Source organism: Lampris incognitus, chromosome 11, assembly GCF_029633865.1.
Source record: "Lampris incognitus isolate fLamInc1 chromosome 11, fLamInc1.hap2, whole genome shotgun sequence".
Classification (NCBI taxonomy): Eukaryota; Metazoa; Chordata; class Actinopteri; order Lampriformes; family Lampridae; genus Lampris; species Lampris incognitus.
In genome coordinates this window covers 31,041,285-31,059,401 of record NC_079221.1, presented here as the reverse complement: position 1 = coordinate 31,059,401, position 18,117 = coordinate 31,041,285, and the positions used below count along the sequence as shown (strand labels likewise).

At 46.4% G+C, this 18,117-nt stretch overlaps 1 protein-coding gene across 2 annotated transcripts; it reads left to right on the top strand.

The window, feature by feature from the left end:
• Positions 1-1,720: 1,720 nt before the first annotated feature.
• Positions 1,721-17,226, top strand: LOC130121269 (tubulin alpha chain-like). Of its 2 annotated transcripts, XM_056290150.1 has the most exons (4): positions 1,721-1,940; positions 2,334-2,340; positions 2,800-2,941; positions 16,252-17,226. In XM_056290150.1, exons 1-4 carry the CDS (start codon positions 1,760-1,762, stop codon positions 17,224-17,226), a joined length of 1,305 nt encoding a protein of 434 aa, XP_056146125.1. In that variant the 5' UTR covers positions 1,721-1,759. The 2 variants fall into 2 exon arrangements, with proteins under 2 accessions (XP_056146125.1, XP_056146124.1); XM_056290149.1 differs by lacking the exon at positions 2,334-2,340 and having other exon boundaries at positions 2,754-2,941.
• Positions 17,227-18,117: the final 891 nt, after the last annotated feature.

The window sequence follows — 18,117 nt, the reverse complement described above, 5'->3', positions numbered from 1 at the left end:
ACTTATTCATTCCTTCATTTTCAACATGTATCCCTCCAGCTCACAACATTCAACTAACTCATGCATATGTTTCCACTCCCACACCACACATCATATTCTTTCTTCACATTCACATCAAACTTACTACTTATTAAGTTACTGAACATCCTATTGCGCCTTAATAACAAAAAAAAGAAAAAATTCTCACATTCAACACTTCCACTTCACTCTCAGATTTCTCCATATCCTCCCTACATCCTTCTCATTCATAGTCCTCTCCCACACTTCCTCCGCAGCCGATCTTCTCACTTCTTCCCCTCTTAAACATCTATACATCACTTTCGTTTTCACACTCCTCAGACTCACTCTCCTCTCTCCTTCTCCCACATACATTTCTGTCTCTCCTTCCTTATCCAACACAGCCTCTCTCTCTCTCTCTCTCTCTCTCTCTCTCTCTCAATCATACTGACCCATTCTCTCGGCACCCCCCCCTCCCCCGATCTTTCCAAATATCTTCTCCGCCGTTCCCAACCACATTCCATCACCCCTTCCCCTCACTTCATCTCTCTCCAAATCACCCTGTTGTAGATTGTGTTCCCCTCAAATGTGATTTTTGGATTTAAAAACACTGGTTGTTCCCACACCCGCCAAGGCCTCAGTCAAGGACTTTCGACGGTAAGAAGAAAACTAAGCCAGTAAAAGGATAGACTCCACTCTATTCCCCCCAGTCCCCACTCCCCCGAACAGCTGCCCCGACCGACCAGAGGAGGCACTAGTGCAGCGACCAGGACACATACCCACATCCAGCTTCCCACCCAAAGACAAAACCAATTGTGTCTGTAGGGACACCCGACCAAGCCGGAGGTAACACGGGGATTCAAACTGGTGATCCTTATGTTGGTAGACAATGGAGTAGACCGCCATGCCACCCGGACGCCGGATATTTCTATGTGAGCACAATACCGAGTCAGTTTGCAAACCTACTTGAACGTGAAACAGTTTGTGAGGTTTTTAATCCTCAGGTGATGAGCTTCTGGTGAGCAGACTAGATCATACAATCATGTCAAAACATTAAACTCTCCATGGCAGTAATACAATGTTGAGCCTTGTTCTCATCAAGGCCTTGAACCTTGCCCTTCTAAAACGTGAGATGTAAATGCACAGGGAACACGTCCACACACACACACACACACACACACACACACACACACACACACACACACACACACAATAAGCAAGGTGGTGACCTCTTTTCGCATTGTGTGTGGGTTTGTGAAGCGGATGCTGATGTTATCTTGGTGTTATTGATGGGTTCTCTGATTACAGCTCGGATCAGATTGCTTTTCACCCTGAGACTTTATAAAGGCTGAGTCAAACAGTTGTCTCCAACACTCTTCATACCGATACCTGGACGTCGGAAAAGAGAGATACTGGAACAATATGGTAAGCTGTGGATAGACTCAATCTGTGATTTTTGTCGGTATAATACCCCTAACAATTTCCCAAATGGACTGAAGTGGTTTACGACAACCAGTGACACCACATGCTTTTGCAACATTTTACGTCATGAGTAAAAAAAATAACTATTTCATAAATGTAAGTTCTGGCACCCAAATGGCAAACCAAATGCCATGTTTCTGTAGGCGAATGCAGATTAAAAACTAAAATCCGTACGGCCGAAATCTGAGAGGTACAAAAACAGATGTTGCAACGGATGCGTGTCGCTTCATCCCCACAGCGCGAGTGTATTTCCATCCATGTGGGCCAAGCCGGAGCCCAGATGGGCAATGCATGCTGGGAGCTGTACTGTCTGGAACATGGCATACAGCCTGATGGCCAGATGCCAAGTGACAAGGCTCAGGGAGGAGGAGACGATTCCTTCAACACCTTCTTCAGCGAGACGGCGGCTGGAAAACACGTCCCCAGAGCCATCTTTGTCGACCTGGAACCCACCGTCATTGGTCAGAGCACAATTTCATAGTTGAGCAAATATGATTCAGGAATATGTTGATTTATATTTCATCCATTTCTGTTAAATTCCAATATAATGGGGCATCCGGGTGGCGTGGTGGTCTATTCCGTTGCCTACCAACATGGGCACGGCCAGTTCGAATCCCCGTGTTACCTCCGGCTTGGCCCGGCGTCCCTACAGACACAATTGGCTGTGTCTGCGGGTGGGGAGCCAGATGTGGGTATGTGTCCTGGTCGCTGCACTAGCGCCTCCTCTGGTCAGTCGGGGCACCTGTTCAGGGGAGAGGGGGAATAACTTGATCCTTCCACGCGCTACGTCCCCCTGGTGAAACTCCTCACTGTCAGGTGAAAAGTAGCGGCTGGTGACTCCACGCGTATTAGAGAAGGCATGTGGTCGTCTGCAGCCCTCCCCGGATCGGCAGAGGGGGCGGAGCAGGGACCGGGATGGCTCGGAAGAGTGGGGTAATTTGGGAGAAAGGGGGGGGGGGGATTGTAATATATTTTCAAGGGAAAATTCTGGCAGAGAATAAGGGTTTAGTGGTGTGTTGTTTCTGTTCAGTTGTGATGTCCTTAAATCCCAAGATTTCTAATGTAAAAAGCACGCTTAGATATTGTCTAAGGGTATAACACAAGGATTAATTTCCTTGTAGCATGTGCATTTAAAGCTCTAAAAAAACTGGTTTGATAGCGCCATTATTTCCTTCTTTGTATTCCAATAATTTATTATTGTGCTGTAAACCCGAGAACAAATAATACAATGCTGTGGATAGTGATCGAAATTTTGGAAAATTCTTATACACCAGTTATTTATCTACCTGTGTGGAGTGTTGCTGACGTTTCTCTGGCCAGACGAGGTGGAACTTACCGGCAGCTTTTCCACCCTGAGCAGCTGATTACAGGAAAGGAGGATGCAGCCAACAACTATGCCCGTGGACACTACACCATTGGCAAAGAGATCATTGACCTTGTTCTGGACCGAACTCGCAAACTGGTGAGACTTTCAGAGGGTGATCGATGATCACCAATCCCATAATCCTTGTACTACACTTTTGCAGGGGTGGGCAGCCTTATCCAGAAAGGACTGGTCTGGGTGCAGGTTTTTGTTCTAACCAAGCAGTTACACACCTGATCCCACTAATCAACCAGTAGAGTCTTTGCTGAGGAACTTGATTAGGAGACACAGGTGTGCAACTGCTTGGCTGGAACAAATATCTGCACCCACACCGGCCCATTTCTGGATAACACTGCCCAAACCCTGCAAGCATTCACCCAGAATCCCAGTTCAGACAAGATAATGAGTAAACCCATGTCCTATGTCCTGGCCCAATTTACCAACTTTTCTATATCAGAAGACATGAGGCTATGCAGTCATGAATTTAGAGACCCATTTTACAGACAGCATCATTTCATAATCTGTGTAAACCAGCTGCTACAGGACTGACTTTGTGCTGGCATGTCATTAAGGATAGAAGTGTCTTAGTGATGTTTCCATGTTTCATGTTTCCATGACACCTAAAGACAACCAACATTCAAGAAGACCAGGAAACAGCCCTAAAAAACACACAAAAAAATAAAATAAAATAAAACCCGTTTGCGGCAAATTCAGTAAAGTTATGCTTGTGTTACCTAAGACATAAACGTAGTATACCTCAATCCAGTAGCCTGCACCTGTTCCTGCCTCCAGCCAATATGGCGTCAGATGGCTCTGAGTCTATATCAAAACAGGCAATCGTCCAAGGTGGCAAAACCAGGTCCAGAAAGAAAGTCAATATCATGTATTGATTCCACCCATATACTAAACCAGCTGATTCTAATCAACACCACTCTTCAGCTAGGTAGGGGAAGCTAGGCTACTGCATACGACCAACAAGGATGCAGTATGAAACTGTTAAATGGATTTAATTTGCAGTATGCAAGGCCAGGCATAGCTGGTTTCCAGGTTTGAAAAGGAAAAGTAAACAATGGCATAGCTAATGGCAAACCACCTCCACTGTGTAACATCCCCTTATGCTCTAACAAAAGAAAAGTTAGAAATGTGGGTTTTCATGATTTTCCCAAAGATTAACATTTACCTGAGAGATGGGTAATGCCTATCTGACGATTGGAAGGAACCAGGTTCACCAGCATTTTGTCGCATTACTTCATTTTGCTGCATTACATGTGCCATATTAACATGACAATATAAAATTAAGACCTACTATATAAACCTATATAAACCTATATAGCGGCACGGTGGCGCAGTGGTTAGTGGGGTCACCTCACAGCAAGAAGGTCCTGGGTTCAAACCCCGAGGTAGTCCAGCATTGGGAGCCGTCCTGTGTGTGGAGTTTGCATGTTCTCCCCGTGTCTGTGTGGGTTTCCTCCGAGTGCTCCGGTTTCCTCCACAGTCCAAAGACATGGTCAGGTGAACTGACCTACTAAATTGTCCCTAGGGCTGTGTGTGTGTGTGTGTGTGTGTGTGTGTGTGTGTGTGTGTGTGTGTGTGTGTGTGTGTGTGTGTGTGTGTGTGTGTGTGTGTGTGTGTGTGTGTGTTGGCCCTATGATGGACTGGTGGCCTGTACAGGGTGTTTCCCCACCTGCCGCCCAATGACTGCTGGGATAGGCTCAGGCATCCCAAGTACCTGACTGGATAAGCGGCTTGGCTAATGGAGGGATGGATAAACCTATATAAAAACCTGATCATCCCTCATGTAATTCGCTCAATGATTCCTCCCTCTCCACCCCAAGCTGAGGTATGCTGACAGTTCCGGCGCAAAATGGCTGCCCTGCATCAACCGGCAGGGTGTTACACATTGGTGGTGGTTGAGGTGAGTTTACCCCCTTCTCTGTGAAGTGCTTTGGGTGTCTAGGTAAGTCAAGTCAACTTTATTTGTAAAGCCCAATATCACAATACAAGATAAGACGCTTTATAAGTGAAATCCATTATAATTACTACTGTATGAACACAACCTCTCATTTAGGGGTAGGATTATGCAAATAGAGAAAGAGGGAAGCCAAAGAGGAGGTTTATGGATGTGGTGAGGGAGGACAAGCAGTTGATTGACGTGACAGAAGATGCAGAGGACAAGAAGCGACCCCCAACGGGAGCAGCCGAAAGTAGTAGACTATGCAACTGGAGTGCAGTTGTTTTTGTTTTTTTTAACAAATCTTTATTAATACGACAGATTTAGTATACTGAACGAACATACACAACAAAAGGAGCCAGGGGTCCTTTGTTTAGCCAAAAAACACCTCGGATTTGGGCCTCCAGTTAGCGTTTTTTACATGCCATTTGCTTGAGCACCTGTTAACACCCACCTCTCCTCAGGAAGGCTCCCAGCCGACTGAGGAAAACAGTGCACATTCACAGGAAGTAGTGTCACCAAAATGTCAAAGGTCACAACCAAAACATTGCACCATTAATAATAATTTTAAAAAAGCTCCCCAAAGGAAATATACAGAAACAAGTAGCCTATGTACATAACACATGAACAGATGAGAAAATGGATTGGTGAATTAGAAACCTAGTACATTAATACGCCGGTTACACATAGGAATGAAAAATGGATCAGTGTATGCAAGTCAGCATCAGTCACCATCAGCTCATTTGCTATAGTTATAGTTGGGCAACTGAGGATGTCAGAGGGCTAGGTAAGAGCTGGGCTGGTTAACGTGTGAGAATTTACTGAAATACACTTTCTTTGCATTCATCAACTGTCATGTAGCGGTGTTTGAACCAGCATCAGTCATGGGGTTTGCTTTAAATACATACATTTTAATATCTCTAACAGTTTTGCAAAAGTAGTAATTTGCAAAAATCCACTTTTATGAATTTGGGCCCCTGCACTTCATCCTCCTCTGCATGTCCCTGGCAAGAACAAACTTTTTTTTCAAGGTCCCCCCCCCCCCCAATTGTATCCGGCCAGTTACCCCACTTTTCCGAGCTGTCCCAGTCGCTGCTCCGCCCCCTCTAGCAATCCGGGGAGGGCTGCGGACTACCACATGACTCCGACAATACATGTGGAGTCGCCAGCCGCTTCTTTTCACCTGGCAATGAGGAGTTTCACCAGGGGAACGTAGCACATGGGAGGATCACGCTATCCCCGCCCCGAAGAGGCGGCCCGACCGACCAGAGGCGGCGCTAGTGCAGCGACCAGGAAACATAACCACATCCGGCTTCCCACCCCCAGTTGTGTTTGTAGAGACGCCCGACCAAGCCCGAGGCAACATGGGGATTCGAACAGGGATCTCCGTGTCGGTAGGCAACAACAGACCGCTGCACTACCCGGACACCATTTTTGAATGTTTTTTTTTTTTTTTAATCACCGTAACCGAGGGGTTCTTCGTTATACATTCATAACTGCTACCACCTGGCAGAGCTAATAAATGAGGTATATGCCACATTTGACCACCGATTATGTTTTTATCTACTCATTCACGATAAGAACTATAGATAATACCCTACCTTAGAAGTCATTGAAGCCTGTAAACAGTTTCTGTGGTGGCAATACTTGTTTTTTTTTAGTTGTATAACACCAGGGTGCAGTAATTGCTATGCTGGACTAGTTGGACCCGTTTTCTTGGTATGAGGAATAGTTTGCGTCAGCCTTAACTGCCACCTTGGTAATGACAAGCGTTATGTATGTTCACACAAAATCAATTTTTATGATGAGGCTCATTCACCCCCCATTTTAAAACAAAATGCACCAACCAGTAAAAAAAAAATACTGCCAGATTTTGTATGACTGTTATATTAATATTGTAACGTGCATGGATAAGTAGACACGTTGGCCTTTAGCTAACAGGTGAGACCCTTTAGTCGACTGGTTAACGTTGTCGCTTGCGGAGCGGGAGACACGGGTTCGCGTCCCGACTGTGGCGGTTCCCGCGGCTGCCCCCCGATTTCGCGACAATAAGCTTTCTGGGATAACATAATTGGGACACAACAGCCGTGTTAAGGCAACGGTCGGAGCGGAACCAAAAGAGGCAGCGGAATCTTTAGCCGCCGGGAGGGCGGATTTATTAACGAAATTATCCATCCATCATCCCAACCGTTTATCCTGCTGTCAGGGTCGCGGGGATGCTGCAGCCTATTCCCAGCAATCATTGGGCGGCAGGCGGGGAGACACCCTGAACAGGCCGCTAGGCCAGCACACACACACACACACACACAACTTAGTATGGCCGATTCACCTAACTTACACGTCTTTGGACTGTGGGAGGGAACCGGAGCCCCTGGAGGAAACCCACGCAGACACGGGGAGAACATGCAAACTCCACACAAAGCCGACCCGGGGATGGCCCACCAAGGTTGAACTACCCCGGGGCTCGAACCCAGGACCTTCTTAGTGTGAGGCGACCGCGCTAACCATTGCGCCACCATGTCGCCTTAACAAAATTAAACAAGGAAAACCCAAGAATAAAGTGTATGGTGCGTTGTTAGTCTTGTCTGTGGGATGTGTGATGACCAGCGGGTTGTGTGTCTATGTCATGTGTAAGTATTTACTCTACGTGTGGTGCGGTATGTAAATGGCGTGTCCAATGCATGAAATGTGCGCGCGGGCAAAGGCGTTTGTGATCCAAGAGAAGTCCGAGCATGGTTTTCGAGGGCCCGTAATCCGTGAGAAAGAGTGAGCCCTTTAGAGGTCCAAATCCAAAAGCCGGGAGTTCCAAGTGAGAGGTTAGGTAGGGTCCGTGAGAGAGGAGAGAGCTCGAGGGGTTCTTGAGGAGACCGGGCAAACAGGATTAATCAGGGGACCAGAAGACACGAAAGAAACACGAAGGAAAACTTGGGTTGACAATTTGACTAGAAGGCACTAGTGAACTAGGTAAAGATAGACAACGTTACCGACTGCCACTTACGCACGTTCTGGCGACGACGCTATGGGTTGGCTGGGGTCTTGTAGATTGGTGATGAGCTGATCACTCGCAGGTGTGGTGCTTGTAGATTGTAGACAGGTGCGTTGTTGTTGATTGTGTCGACGCGACGCTCTATGAGCGCGCACAGACGTGCCTGGTCTTTCAGAGACAGATGATGGAGGTGTGCTTCGTGACCTCACGGTGGAGCCAGAGGGCCGAGCAGGGGGCTGAACCACAACAAGCTGTCTAAATTATAAAAAAAGAAAAAAAAACTAGACGACGGTTATGTGACACTACCAGTGACACTAAAACAAACAAAATTATCACTGTAAATAAGAGTGCAGATACCAAAATTCAATTCAACTTTTTATTTTGGCCTGACTTATTGAAAATCTTTTCCACCAGTGAAATCAGATCTCTGCCTCCTCGCCCTCCCTTTCTACGTTTTCATTTTCTCTCCTCTCTAACCACTGTCCCCACTGTCTCTCCCTCTTGTCCTCTCTGTCCAGTCACTCCCTCTCCTTCCTCTCCTCTCTCTGCAGCTGCTACCTCTCCTTCTTCCCCTCTCCCTCCAGTGCCCCCCCCCTCAACAAATCTTCTCTCTCTTCACCCCTCTCTGTGACTTTTTTTAAGGATTTGGACACACTCTGGCTGCCTCTTTCTCTTTGAGGGGTTTTCAGCCTCAGCCTGGGGTTCCCTGGCTGAGGGAGGAGGGACCACCACCACATCCTGGTTGGTTGAGTCAATGATGGCAGGAGGCATAATGCTAGGCCTCTGGCCCAGTGCCTCATCCATTAATTTTTACCACTCCCTGACTAACTCTGTCAAAAAACAGCAATAAGAAGTCGTTATTGTCATGAAAATACAATGAACTCCCGAGATGTAATGTTATCATAGCACTTATCTCTACCTAGCAAGCAAGCTTAGGTAACTTTAAAAACCAAATTTACTCAAATCCCTTTTGGGCAAAATTTCACTGCCCACTGAAGAGGGCTTCATTGGCTGTGCTCCAGTGGATAAGGGCCTATGTGTCCTGCTCTGCCTCTAAAACGTAATGTTACATTTAAGTTATGTGTGTCGTGATGTTTTGTTTTCTTATTGGTAGCTCGCTAAGGTTAACGTTGCTGTATCCGTGATATCAGATATTGGCTTATCAAGTATAACTTAAACATTATGGCTTTGCTGTGGGTAATAGGACAAATGTAGCTATACATTCATTAAAGATATGCTGTAGTTTAGTCACAATTATGGATTGTTCTCCTTACACAAGATTAAATTAGAAAAAATGTTATAAGTGGTGCTTACATTTATATTCCTCTCTCTTCAGCACTGATAGGGGGTGTTGCGTTCCACTATTTCAAAAATGGCCAGTTGTCATGCCCGTTCCAGCGCTTTGCATTGTGGGATACAGTAGGCGAGGTACACTGATCAAATGCATACTGCAGATTTTTTTCCTAATCAGTATGACATCCTGGTATTTTTGGCATACTGCAAAGTTTGCTTTTGTTTCCATACTGTATACTACATGCTACATTCTGGCCAAATCAGTACATACTGCTAGTATAGTAAGTGCTTTCGAACGCAGCCATAGTTATTTAGTACATGGCTGAAGGAAATATAGGGTTTGGACTCCCCCCCCCCTTTTTCTCCCCGATTGTATCTGGCCAATTACCATACTCTTCTGAGCCATCCCGGTCGCTGCTCCACCCCCTCTGCCTATCCGGGGAGGGCTGCAGACTACCACATGTCTCCTCCATGACATGTGGAGTCGCCAGCCGCTTCTTTTCACCTGACAGTGAGGAGTTTCGCCAGGGGGACATAGCGTGTGGGGAGCCCATTCTCACTCCCAACTCGTCACATATACAGAGACGCTTGTTGAGGACAACCTCGAGCTGTAGGATCAGGCTATTCCCCCCCAGTTCCCCCTCCCCCCTGAACAGGCGCCCCGACTGACCAGAGGAGGCGCTAGTGCAGCCACCAGGACACACACCCACATCCGGCTTCCCACCCGCAGACACAGCCAATTGTGTCTGTAGAGACGCCCGACCAAGCCGGAGGTAACACGGGGATTCGAACCAGCGATCCCTGTAGCATTCCAGTGTAGCATTCCAGCCGGACTTTATTCAGACGATGCACTCCAATAACGACTGATGGGTCCATGGTGCGGTATCAGACCATTTATTGCAGCATTTTACTAGTCACACCGTAGACACACCATAGAACCACCGTAAGAGCTGTTCGCCTTCCAGCTAGGTGCTAAATAAATTATGATGATCAATGAACTATAAGTTGTGAATTCGTTCTGTGCATAGCGAACATGACCATCATCTCCAACTTTCAGTTTAGTTCTGCCGTTTTCTCGCAGCAGCGCACAGCATCATGGGAGACCAGAGTTTTTCAAAATAAAGGTCACATTGTAGAGCCGAAGGAACGGAGAAGACCGTAGGTTCACACTTTAGCCGTGTAGGCAACTTTCTTTAATCCACGGTAAATCAGAGAGACAACAAAACCCAACTCGACTGAGTGGAGGCGGCAACAAAAGGAAGTGTAATTCGCTGTTAATATATCAATCAGGACTGTACTTTAGGCACCAAATACAAATCAATAATGAGCACCATACAAATCAATAACAATAAAAATATTATGACAAAATTATATGGGTCATTTACACTCCCACCAAATCATTAATGTTTTGAATATAGAAAATCAAGCATAAGCAAAAACAAATGATTTCTCAGCTCAAAATGACCATAAACCATAAGTATCGTGGGAAAGGAGTGTCAAGTATTTTAAAACAAAATAAAAAACGCATCTCAAGAGATGCAAGGCATGTGTTAGTTAGTAACTAACTAGTCACTATCTAGTAACAAGACCAGTTTTTGAACTGGCCGTTCAAGTACTGTCTGCTTGGTGAGCTGTTCACCTTTTTTGCCTAGGTTTCTATCCCCTAGACAGATCTTCACCCTCCTAACCAGTCCATCTCTATCTACTACAGTCTCTAAAACTCTACCCAACCTCCATTCATTTCTGAGTCTAAGATATGAACACTGTCCGTAGCCAGTCGTGCTTGCATCGGAGAAGTGGTGTAACTCCTGTCTGGTGACCCTCCCAAAGTTTGCAGGTGCATAGCTCCGGGGAATGTCTATCTTCTCCATGTTGGTAAGGTCAGTTTTCCATCTCTCCCACCGTGGGCGAAGTTCATCAGTCAGAGGATCATCCCAACCCGTTCCATGTCTGCACATTTCCTGCAGTACTCCCTTTCCGATGAGCAAGAATGGGGCGACAAACCCTAGGGGGTCATACAAGGAGGCAACCGTAGACAGTATACCTCGGCGTGTTGCAGGTTGATCCTTGAGATTGACGTTGAACTTCAAGCAGTCTGACTCGATGTGCCATTGGATCCCCAACGCTCTTTCTGAAGGTAGGTCATCCAAGGTAAGGTTAAGATCTTTGATTTCTGATGCACGTTCAGATGACGGTATGCTTTCTATTACAGCTCTGTCGTTGGACACAAATTTGTGGAGTCTAAGGCCACCCAGGGCACAAAGCTCTCTGGCTTCTCGAGCGAGCTGAATAGCCTTCTCTGTACTGTCCATACTTGCGACACCGTCATCGACATAAAAGTCTCTCAGAATGAACTGTGAACCTAGGGGGTATAGGTCTCTGTTCTCAGTAGCCAGGTACTTCAAGCCGTAGTTTGCGCAACCAGGCGATGAGGCAGCACCGAAGATATGCACCCTCATTCAGTACTCTTGAGGTTGCGTGCTGAGATCTCCTTTCTTCCACCACAGGAAGCGCAGGTAATCCTGATCCGTCTCGCTCACGTGGAATTGGTGAAACATCTTTTCTATGTCGCACATCAACGCAGTAGAATGCAGTCGGAAGCGAAGGAGAACACAATTGAGATTGTTCATCAAGTCGGGTCCGGTGAGCAGATGATCGTTTAGACTAGTTCCCTTGTATTTGGCAGAGCAGTCGAATACCACGTGCAGTTTGTCTAGCTTCTTGGCGTGGTAGACATCATGATGAGGTATGTACCATTTTTCTCCTTCCTTCCCATCATCATGTACTTCCTCTGCGTCACTCTTTTCTATGACATCCTCCATGAACTTGATGTACTGTTCTTTGTATCTTTCATCCTTTGACAGCTTCCTCTTCAGATGGCTGAGACGAACGATGGCAAGCTGTTTGTTGTCAGGTAGGTTGGGTCTCTCCTTAAAAGGTAAGGGCATTTCGTAGTGACCTTGACTGTTCTTCTGGATGCCGTTTCTGAGTTTGTCCAGGAACAAGATATCTTCCTGGGACACCGTCTTTTCATCCTCCTTGGCATCTTTGAAGTCGGACTCCAGAATGCGAATAGCATCTGCAGGGGGTGACTGGCGGGAGCTCCTTCACAGCTATCCAGAAACACTGTCTCGCCACGCTTGGAGTGTCAAGGCATGGTGAAGAGCAACCCACGATGCTCCATCCAAGGTCGGTTCGGATTGCGTAAGGCTCTTCATTTCCTCCTGCTATTACGTCTCTTGGTGCCATTGCCCTCGCACAGTTGTATCCTATTAAAAGACCAATATCACAATCTTGCAGCGGTGGAATCTCGTCTATGACTGCGGAGAGATTATTCCATTGTCTGGCTGTTTCACTTGTAGGGATGTGGGCGCGGTTCACCGGTATACCGTCCTTAGCGTAGGCAGGAGGAAGGTCGATGTGGAGGGAAGATCTGTAACCGCGCACACGAAGCCCCGAGACTCGTTGGCTTTTCACGATGGTGTCACGCCCTATCATTGTCGTTAACTTCAGTTTCACTGGACAGGACTCTGCCTTTAGAGCGCTGCTCACTTCCTGGTCGACGAATGTGGTGTCACTCTGTGTATCCAGCAGGGCGTAGACAAGTTTTTCTGTTCCTGAGTTGTTCTTGGACGACACCCATACGGGCACAATCATCGATGTGTTGGTAGACTGTCCAGTCGTGACGGCATGTGACATTGCAGTCGCGGCAGCTTCTAATTCATTAGCATTGCTTGGGGGAGTGTTTTCCCGAGCTGCAGACGGTCCCCTTTTCATGTGGTTGTCATTGTGCAGACAGGCGGGGTGTTTGCCTTTGCAGGTGTTGCAAGTATGTCTATGTCGACAGTCCTTCGCGCTATGGCCGGGTTTGGTGCAGCCATAGCAGAGCTTGTTCTCTTTCACGAATTCTCTTCTCTCCTCCAGAGTCTTGGCGATGAACTTGGGACACGCATGTAGCCCATGTTGACTGTCTTGGCAGAACGCACGGGGGGGGGGGTTTCTTTCCGCTGGCTGGCTTTTGCTTGTCACTGTCCGTTTCAGTTTGCGTACTCAGAACACTCGCCTTGTTCCTCTTAGGGTCCCTGTTATTCGGTTTCGCTGTGCTAGACTCGGAGTTGCGTAAGGCATAAGGTGAGGTGATCGGATTGCATGCGATCGCTGCCTCCTTTGCCATGAAGGTGGTGAAGTCCTTGAAGCTGGGGAATTCTTGATTCCTGTCCAAGGCTTCCGTAGCCTTCCTGTTCCATCGAGATGCTGCCCAGTCTGGCAGTTTGTGGACCAGCTTCATGTTCTCTTCACAGTCGTTCAATATTTCGAGGCTCTTCACATGAGACATTGCGTCTTGGCAGGCGTTCAAGAAGTCGGAAAAGTCTCTAAGTCCCTCTGCATCCCTTGGTTGGATTTTTGGCCACTTTGTGAGCCTGTCTCTGAAGGCTCTCTGTATGACGAAGGCCTGTCCGTATCGGTGATTCAGTTTGCTCCATGCGTCCTTGTAAGACTCGCCGTCGTTTCTGTAGAAGGTCCCTTCCAGTGTCTTACGAGCCGGGCCGCCTACATATTTCCTCAAGTAGTAAAGCTTGTCTGCTGAGGAGATGGCCTTTGAGTCAATGAGTGACATGAATGAAGTTCTCCACTCAATGAACTGAATGGAGTCGCCATTAAATACCGATGGCTCTGGCACTGGAAGTCTATTCAGGGCTATACTATCTTGGAGGGCCCGGGCGAGGGACGACACGTCTACGTCAGGTGACGATGCCGTTATATTGAGGGTTTGGTTGCTGGTAGCTGGGGAGCCGTGAAGATTTCTTTCAGGATCATTAGAGTGGACACTGCCGCCCTGTGATGTTCCCTGGTTATAGACTTGAAGTCTGGCCCGTGCAGCCCTTAAGTCCTTTTCTGCCTGTAGACGTTCAAGAGCGCGTTTTTCAACTTCAAGCTGCCACCTTTGTTGCTCCTCTAGCGTCCTTCGTTGCTCCTCTAGTGTCCTTTGTTGCTCCTCCAAACGTTGTATCTTCTCCCTTTGCTTATCTTCTTCAAGCAACCCTTCGAACTCCGCTTCCTTTGCTGCAAGCTCTGCTGCCGCGTCCCCACGTTTGACTGTTAAAGTGCTGCCTTCGTGGTTGTGGACTGACTTTGACACTCTTGAGACAGTGGATCCATAGATTGAGCGCGCATAGCCGCCCTTGAGTAGCTCCTTGAGACGTCGTTGTGGTTGTTCTGTATCAAAATCTAAATCGATGTCTACAATCCTCTCGTAGGCGATTTTCTTAATCTCTGTTGTAGCTGCCTCACATGCATCAACACGGCTTCTCATTTCGGCTGAGGGTGTGAAGGGACCTCGTATGTCATTATAGGTGTTCAACACAGCCTCTTTATCCTTCTCCAAAGTATCAAGCAGAGATGCCAGCTCAGTTTCCTTGAGGTCTTTCTTTAGCTGCTCTCTTGACTCACGAGCTCGACTCTTCCATTTTTCGTACGCTGAGAGGAGCTTTCTCTCCTCTTCCTCACCTCCTCTTGTTGCAGTTCAAGCATTTTAGGAGTCGAGATCTTCACTCGAGTCGAGCGTCGGAGGCTATCCCCATTTTGTTCTTCAAGTTGACTTTGGAGGCTACTTAGTGTTTCTTCCTTAGTTTGAATTTCCTTCTCTAAGTGTTCTATCTTGGTAGTCTCTAGCGTTTCGTTGAGAGCCTGTTGTAGTTTACTAATTTTAAGCTGTAGTCTATTTATCTGATTCTCTAGCTCTGACTGTGGGGCAGGATTCTCTGTTTCGGTCATATTCAATTCTGTCATGATACATGTGATGTAATGAATTGTTTGCCTTTACTATAGCCCATAGACTACCCGAAGAGAGGAGCAGAGAACCTGGTATAGCTACAGACTGCTTAGAGGACTAGAGCCTATTACTGTAGGTTGACTGTTATATTACTGACTGCAAGGTAATAATACCAATCTCTCCACTGAATACAACATTCAGTTACCATTCAGACTGTATAAATCATGCATTAAACATTTTTTCCCCTTTTTTTTACAGTCAACAGGAAGGATGATCAGTAAATGGATAGTAATAATAATAACAGTCAATAAACAAAGTCACTTGATTCACTTGTTACTTTGTGTGAACTTATTTGTTCTATAAAGTCCCATCAGCTTCACATTGAGAAACATCAAATTCAATAAATGTCCATTGTTGTTGATGTCTTTTTCTTCTTAAACCTTTTCTTCTCAAACCATATGTTTATCAATGTTCTCAGTGAATATGAATTGTTCCTTATCAATCAATGAAATGTTCCATACCTTTAGAGTCTGACCGTCACACCAAACCTTCAAGCCAGCTGCCTGATGACCGTAAAGTCTCTGTCTAGAAGACCCACAGAATGGCGCCGAGTTGCTCGACGAAGTGTCCGTTGTCAGCAACACCAGACGTAGTAGCAACTTGGCCCCGTGATTCGTCGTCGTACACCTCTCGGTGCAGCGTGGCGGCAGGGTTGATGAAGAGGCTAGCTCTTACTGTAGCATTCCAGCCGGACTTTATTCAGACGATGCACTCCAATAACGACTGATGGGTCCATGGTGCGGTATCAGACCATTTATTGCAGCATTTTACTAGTCACACCGTAGACACACAATAGAACCACCGTAAGAGCTGTTCACCTTCCAGCTAGGTGCTAAATAAATTATGATGATCAATGAACTATAAGTTGTGAATTCGTTCTGTGCATAGCGAACATGACCATCATCTCCAACTTTCAGTTTAGTTCTGCCGTTTTCTCGCAGCAGCGCACAGCATCATGGGAGACCAGAGTTTTTCAAAATAAAGGTCACATAACAAAAGGAAGTGTAATTCTCTGTTAATATATCAATCAGGACTGTACTTTAGGCACCATACAAATCAATAATGAGCACCATACAAATCAATAACAATAAAAAATATTATGACAAAATTATATGGGTCATTTACAATCCCCGTGTTGGTAAGCAACGAAATAGACTGCTATGCTACCCGTATGCCCCTGGACTTTTATTTTCTGGACCTAGTTTTGTCACCAATGCCTGAATTAAAATGACAAATATGCATAAGTGCGTAACTGTTTACTTTAGTGCGATGAGACATTATACATTGATTCTAAGAAACGAAATAAAATTGAGTGACTTTACATTTTTGTTTATAACAATGCACAGGCTGACCAGTGCACTGGCCTCCAGGGGTTCCTCATCTTCCACTCTTTTGGTGGAGGTACTGGCTCTGGTTTCACCTCCCTGTTGATGGAACGTCTGTCTGTTGATTATGGCAAGAAGTCCAAGCTAGAGTTTGCCATCTATCCAGCCCCCCAGGTGTCCACAGCTGTGGTAGAGCCCTACAACTCCATCCTGACCACCCACACCACTCTCGAACACTCTGACTGTGCCTTCATGGTGGACAATGAGGCCATCTATGATATCTGCCGCAGAAACCTCAATATCGAAAGGCCAACCTACACCAACCTCAACAGACTCATTGGGCAAATTGTGTCTTCCATTACAGCCTCCCTTCGCTTTGATGGAGCCCTAAATGTTGACCTGACGGAGTTCCAGACCAACTTCGTGCCCTACCCACGTATCCATTTCCCTCTGGCCACCTACGCCCCCGTCATCTCTACCGAAAAGGCCTATCACGAGCAGTTGTCAGTGGCTGACATCACAAATGCCTGCTTTGAGCCAGCCAGTCAGATGGTGAAGTGTGATCCCCGTCATGGTAAATACATGGCCTGCTGCCTGCTTTATCGTGGCGACGTGGTCCCCAAAGACGTCAACTCTGCTATCGCCGCCGTCAAGACCAAACGCACCATTCAGTTTGTGGACTGGTGTCCCACAGGTTTCAAGGTGGGCATCAACTACCAGCCCCCCACGGTGGTTCCTGGAGGAGACCTGGCCAAGGTCCAGAGGGCTGTGTGCATGCTGAGCAACACCACAGCCATTGCTGAGGCCTGGGCTCGCCTCGACCACAAGTTTGACCTGATGTACACCAAGAGGGCCTTCGTCCACTGGTATGTAGGGGAGGGCATGGAGGAAGGAGAGTTTACTGAAGCCAGAGAAGATATGGCTGCCCTGGAGAAGGATTATGAAGAAGTGGGCACAGACAACATGGGAGAGGAAGATGAAGGAGATGAGTACTGACAATATAAGAGTCTTCATCAGCTCAACTGAAGTTCTTTTCTTTTCTGGCAGTTTTGAAATGTAACTGACACCTTTTGTTTTCTTTCCTTAGCTGTTCATTTTTGGATAAACAGAATGAAGAATAAACCAAGAAAATTACCCATTTAATTTTGTGGCGATTAAAAAATAAAACAAAAACACTAATTTAGATCCAATTATATACACCAAAAACGACATGAACACCACCAAACAACAACCTATAATCACATATAAACACTGTACACGGTCTATGTATGGAAGGAAACTGGAAATCATCTGTCAGTTCAGTCTGGGATTTTAAACCAGAATAAAGTAGTGTGTTCATCGCTGATGCCAGAAACAATAACCCCCCCCCCCTTAGAAAGTAAGTCAAACAGCCTGTCCAGAATAATTGCAGTAGCTTCCTCTTTCACACCACATCTATGGTCAGTTCAGCTCACACTCAGTCCCAAGGTTAATCCGCCGGTCAACCGAAACACACCAATATAGGTGATCAGAGTCAATGTATGCTGTCCTGTTTCGGGACCCACAGATGCCTAAATCCAATCAGTCATCTCGAAGCAAACAGAAAGGACGTCCTTCACTGAGCTCAACAGCGACGGGGCTATACATTATTAATGTATTCTCATTGTGTTAAAGAACTCTGTGTGTGTATAAGGCTTCAGAGAATAGGGTTAATATTTAACTGGATTTCGAATTGTATTGGGTTATAAATTATCTGACAATTTATACCAGACCCTTCAAAAAAAATCTGTCAAAGTGTGTACAGTTAAAAGAGTGGGCTTTGGGGTTTGGTTTCTAAGGCATTTTGGGTAACCCAACACCAAACTCCCTCTGTTGTTCCCTTCCCCCACCAGTCCTCTCCCGGCGGAA